A 6012-nucleotide genomic window follows, 5' to 3' on the forward strand; every position below is an offset into this window, starting at 1 on the left:
ATTCTCTCATATGTAGAACAAATGTTTAACATTCTTCTCACTGCACTGGCTTCTTTTTGTCAATTTTTGTACAGTCTGTACCACTTAAATAAGAATTTTTTTCTGAATATGTATTGATATTTGCTAGAAACATAATCAACTCAATGATTCCTGTTTTTCAAATACATCCCTTTTCTGTCTTTTTGAAAAGACAAAATTGAAATAAATTTTATATATCAGAAAAACTTACTGAAATAAAAATGTATATTGGAAAAACTAGCAAATAAATGTACAAGTCAGATGACTTTGTGGAAACTGAACATACTTATGATACCACCACCCAGATTGAGAAACTAAACATGCCAACACAAGGAAGTCCTCTGTTGTCCCCTGCAAGGCACTACCCCGATGATGACCGATGTCCTCACTGCTGACAGCCTGAGCCAGTTTTGTCTGGTTTTGTGCCTTACATCAGTGGAATCAGGCAGACCCGTGGGTCTGGCTTCTTTTGCTTTATGTTATGTTTGTGAAATTCTTCCAGGTTCCCATTTGGTTTGTCAAGGGAACTTGAGGATAAGCTAGTCAATTTCCACAAAAATAATTCCACTAGCAATCTGATTTGGATTAAGTGGAATGTAAAAATACTAAAGTTTTGAAATGCATCACATTGTGCAACTTTAATTGGATTAATTTTATTGCATAAAAATTGAACTTCAGGGAAACAGCAGTTAGCATAATGGCTATGTCGCTGGACTCCCATGTAGTCAACCACGGTTCGCGTCCTGGACCCAGTGGCTTAGAACTCACGCTGGGCGCGAGTGCGTGCGTGCCCAAGATCCCGAGAGAAGAATGGAGGAGAAGGGATTGCGTCATGACCATCCCCCCTGAGGGGTGATTTCTCGCTTTTTGTTTCTATGTCTCTCTCTGTCTGTCTGGTGAGTGCACGCGCCCTATAGCGAAAACCTCTCCCAAAACAAACAAAAAAAACAATTGAACTTCAAAAAGCTGTTTCAGATAAGGCACCCATTCCAACAGCATTATATATGCCCATTTTCTGCAATATTCTCTATATCTTTCATTAGAGATTAAAATTCTCTTCCTTAGTTCTTGCACCTACTTTTAATTGCTATTAAGAATAGGATCAAATTTCCATTCCTTTTTTTTTTTAAGTTTTCACCATAGGAAACGTACACTCAACCAGAGAAACAGAGGCAGAGACAGAGAGAGGGAACATGAGAAATCGTCCCCTGGGAAGATGTTCATATTGAAATCTCTTCTTTTCTATTGTCTTCCTGGAATTTGGGGCACACACACATGATTTTCACACTGCCATGTCCAGGCCTAGCACCTTGGTTAGCAATGAGGGAGTCCAGCATCATAACCACCTATTTGCCCTTTTTAAAATTTTTTTTCTGTCTAGACAAAAGTGAGTTTATTTAAATATTAATTTTTTACCACTGATTCTTCTGCTGTATTAACAGGCAATAGGATGACACTGCACAACAGTGGAGTGAAACTGGGGGTCATGGGGAAAGTTTGGACCCCAGATCAACCTGAACATGTGGGTGTTTTATGAGTGCCCATGATACTGGCTGGCTGGGAGGCTGAGAGAAGGATCGTGGCATGGTAAAACTTGTGAGTGCCTCTCTCTTTCTCTCTCTCTTTCTCTTTCAATAAATAAAATAAATCCTGGTGTTACCTTAACTACATGAGAAAAATAAAATATTTCAGGAGATACAATATTAAAACAAATAGGCAAAATACAAAATTACATAAATCATAACCCATTCTTTCTTTTTCTATTTAAAATTTTTTATTTTTATAAAGCAAAAACTACAGAGTTTTTTTTCAACACAGTACTTTACATTCTTTTGTTGCTATATATTTCTTCCTTTATATGAAATGGCTGCCCGGGTGACTGGATACAAGGTGACACCATAAATCTAGCTATGGAATAAAGATCAAAGAGCAGACTCGGATGGCGTTTAACTGTTCCCAGAGCCTCATTTGGAGATGGCCACTGGGAAGATGAGGATAAGAGTCAGGAACACTGGACAAAGATCAGGTTTTCAGGTTTTATGCCAACACTTAGAGAGACCGTGGAAGAAAACAATGCACCAAGATGGAAAACCTATCCACGCCATAAGTGGAGCTAAGTTGGAAAAAAAATAAAAATTCTGCTCTCTTTTCTGAAGTGTAATAAAATGAGAACAGCAGAATCGGATAGTCTGGGACTGTACATAGGCTCAACAATCAACACACTGTGCAGTGGGAAGTGATCCAACTCTATATATTTAGCCTGTAAAATGTTGAGAGTATCTTCTCTACTTCCTTCGAATTGTCCCAAGGGTAGACTAAAAGCATAGATACAAGGTTATTTTGTCAGGTGCAAGAGGTCAAACAGGACAGAAGCATCCTTAAAGACTGAACTTTTTTTTTTACCAGATCTAGCTGCTTTCCCCACTCCTATAGAAATAAACGTTATGGCTCCTGGAAATGAATTGAGGTAAAGACAAAGTGTGCTATTGTAAAAAAGGGTTAGAAAGCTCCACTTACGGTCATGGAGGACAGAAAAGACTGTAGACATGGGAATACATTGGAGGAGAGGGGATCATTAAAAAATAATTGGTGTAATAGATTGCAAAGGGAGAGATATTAGGAGACATTCAGAGGGGGTCTGGAAGGTTGAGATGTTTAGATTTTATTTAGTATTTGCCTAAGAATATAGAATGCCACTTGAAAAAAATTATTTTAGGAATCTGCAGATGGTGAAATGGTTATATCACTGGACTCCTCTGTTGTCAACTGTGGTTCGGGTCCTGGACCCAGTGGCTTAAACTCACAGTAGGCTCATGTCCATGCATGCCAAAAATCCTAAGAGGAGAATGGAAGAGAAGTGATTGTGGTGTGGTCATCTGCTCTGGGGGATAATTTCTCACTTTCTATGGCTCCATCTCTCTAGTGAGTTCATGTGTCCTATAGGGAAAAAAAAAAGAAATAAAGATTCCAAAATCAAAGAAGAATTCTGACTAAACGAATTTCTCTTATAGCTTTGATTAAGAATGTAAAGTATGCCAATCATTTACCACATTAACTTTTTTTTTAATTTTGAAAGAGAGATTTTTGCTATAGGGCACATATGCTTGCTGGAGACACAGAGAGAAACAAAGAAACAGAAAGCAAAAATCACCCCCCAGGGGGGATGACCATGCCAAAAACGCTTCTCCATTCTCCTCTCAGGATTTTGGGCACGCATGCACACAAGCCCAGTGGGAAAATTAAGCCACTGGGTCCAGGACTCGAATCATGGTCAGCTATGTGGGATTCCAGCAATGTATCCATTACGCCATCTGCTGGTCCTAAGCACATTAATTCTTAAGCTATGCTTCTCCAGGGTTACCTGGGGAAGATGAACAGTAAAGCCTAGCTTGGTTACCAAGATCTCCTTCCCTAGTTCAACTACCCAGCTACACTTCTTCTCTTTAACATACTGAATGATTATGTAGTATGTCATTTTAACACAAGTTTTCATAGTAGGTAAAAATATGAAATAGTATTCCAGTATTAATAATAATATGTTTACTGGATAAATGATGTACTAATCTCAAGTGTACCCATCATAGACAGGAGGGAATTTTCTTCTTACAGATGACTCTTCCCAGGGCTCCCTTCATGTCTCGGTTCCTCAGGCTGTAGATGAAAGGGTTCAGCATGGGGGTCACCACAGTGTACATCCCAGCCATCACAGCCTCCTTCACAGTAGAATTATCAGCTGAAGGACATAGGTAGAGACCAATGATCGTCCCATAGAACAGTGACACCACAGAGAGGTGGGAGCCACAGGTAGAGAAGGCTTTTCGGATACCCCTAGCAGAAGGAACCTTGAGGATGGAGGACACGATTCGTGCATAGGACATGATGATGAGTAGAAATGGGATGACAAGAATGAGGCCTCCCGTGATAAATATCACCAACTCATTAACTCGAGTGTCAGAGCAGGCCAGCTTCAGCAAGGCAGACAAATCACAGAAAAAGTGGGGGATCATGTTGTCAGCACAAAAGCGCAATCTGGCCGTGAGCAGGGTGTGCAACATGGCATGGGACATGGTCAGCACCCAGGACAGCACCACCAGGCAGAGACAGAGGCTGGGGCTCATGATGGTGCCATAGTGGAGGGGGAAGCAGATGGCCACATAGCGGTCATAGGCCATGGCCACAAGGAGGAAGCTCTCCAGGTCTCCAAAAAACAGGAAGAAGTACATTTGGGCCAGGCAACCTGCATAAGAGATAGATGGGTCTTGGCTCTGCATGTTCTTCAACAGCTTGGGAACGGTCACAGAGGAGAAGCAGAGGTCAGAGAAGGACAAGTTGCTGAGAAACAAATACATAGGTGTGTGAAGGTGGGAGTCCAGTCGAATGAGGATGATGATGAGGAGGTTCCCCAGGATGGTGGTAAGGTACATGGCCAGGAACAGGGCATAGAAAAAGCTTTGCTGTTCTGGCTGGATGGGCAAGCCCAGGAGAAGGAACTCTGAGATGGTTTGATTCCTTCCTCTCATAATCAGTCTCTAGTATCTTTAAATGGGGAAAATAGTATTCTTAAAAATCTGGATTGAGAAACAAATATATTTCTATGATCCATTAGGTGTTCTGCAAAATTTCTTTATTTCACCACTATCCACCATTATACATATACTACTCATGTCTATAATGAGAATCTGTATAATTGTAACTTATTTTTTCACTTCTCTTTAACATGTAACAAAATTATATCTTTCATAAAATACTCTTATCTATTTTCTTCTGAGATGAAGAATGTTTGGTTACCTGCCTGGCCAGTCATTCTTGATAATAATTGGCCCCTGTTCTGTCAGTATCTCACATGTCAATGTTCTTCAGGACTTCTTCTAAACTCTATTCTCTTATAACTCTACATAAATCCTCAATAAAAATGCACCTACTCCAATGCTTCAATTAACACTTAAAACTAGGTGAAGAAGTCTCTAATCTACATAACTCTGTATCCTAAGGCTCAATGATTATCTTCCCTTGGGTGTATCACAGGCATCTTAAGCTCAATAAATCCCGAATGAAATTCATAACATCTTTCTCCTATTTCAAATTAATATTTTTCCACCTTTCATATTTAATAAAAGAGATCTCGGTTCAGGATCAGCAGATGGTGTAATAGTTACATCACTGGACTCCCATATGACTGACCCTTCATTCAAATCCCAAATCCAGTGGCCAGTAGTTCATGGTGGGTCATCTGCAAGCATGCCCAAAATCCCAAGAGGAGAATGCAAGAGAAGGGATTGTGGCATGGCCATGATCCCTGCAGGGTGTGTGATTTCTCAATTTCTGTCTCTCTGTCTCTCTCTGGGCCTCTGGTGAGTACATGTGCCCCATAGAAAAAAATCTCCCTCAAAAAAAAAAAAAAAGCAGTAATTTAAAAAAAAAAAAAAGGAGAGAGGACATTAAAAAAAAAAAAAAAAAGAGAGAGAGAGAGAGATCCAGGCTTAAATCAGAAAGATGAGAGTTTTATTTTACTCATTTATTTCTCTCACCATCAACATCCATTCAAGCAAATCCTATATAATCTGCATTAATTGTGTAATTTAATTCACTACTTCATCACCACATTCCTAAACCAGGCTGACATCTTATCTTACCTGGCCTGTTGAAAATGCCTCTCAATTCATCTCCCTCTTCTGTGCTTCAACACGCTTCTCCTCCAACACAGTGTATTCATACAGTGGCATTCTAGGATGAAAATCTGATCATCCTGCTCTTGATTAAATCCTTCACAGGATTCCTATTGCTTCTAAAACAAAGGGAAAATACCCTTCAAGGGCACAAAAGGTGCTTCACAGCCTGATCCTTGCCTTAGACTGCAGCCTCTTCTCCTCCTACAATGACTCTTGCATCTCACTGGACTTACAAGTCATAATTTCTTGTCTCCAGTTTTTTACATTTCTGTTCCTCCTCCCTGGCACCTTCTTCCCACTGCTTCCTCTTTGCCTGGCTTACTCC

The 6012-nt window shown here is 40.1% G+C and overlaps 1 protein-coding gene across 1 annotated transcript; it reads right to left on the reverse strand.

Moving 5' to 3' along the window:
* Window positions 1-3596: 3596 nt before the first annotated feature.
* Window positions 3597-4538, reverse strand: LOC102498222 (olfactory receptor 1E2). The gene has a single exon (XM_006167622.1). It carries the CDS (start codon window positions 4536-4538, stop codon window positions 3597-3599), a length of 942 nt encoding a protein of 313 aa, XP_006167684.1.
* Window positions 4539-6012: the final 1474 nt, after the last annotated feature.

Source organism: Tupaia chinensis, unplaced genomic scaffold, assembly GCF_000334495.1.
Source record: "Tupaia chinensis unplaced genomic scaffold, TupChi_1.0 Scaffold144899_1, whole genome shotgun sequence".
Taxonomy (NCBI): domain Eukaryota; kingdom Metazoa; phylum Chordata; class Mammalia; order Scandentia; family Tupaiidae; genus Tupaia; species Tupaia belangeri.

Coding starts and splice junctions, on each gene's coding strand:
- LOC102498222 (XM_006167622.1), bottom strand. CDS start 4,538: ATGAGAGGAAGGAATCAAACCATCTCAGAGTTCCTTCTCCTGGGCTTG.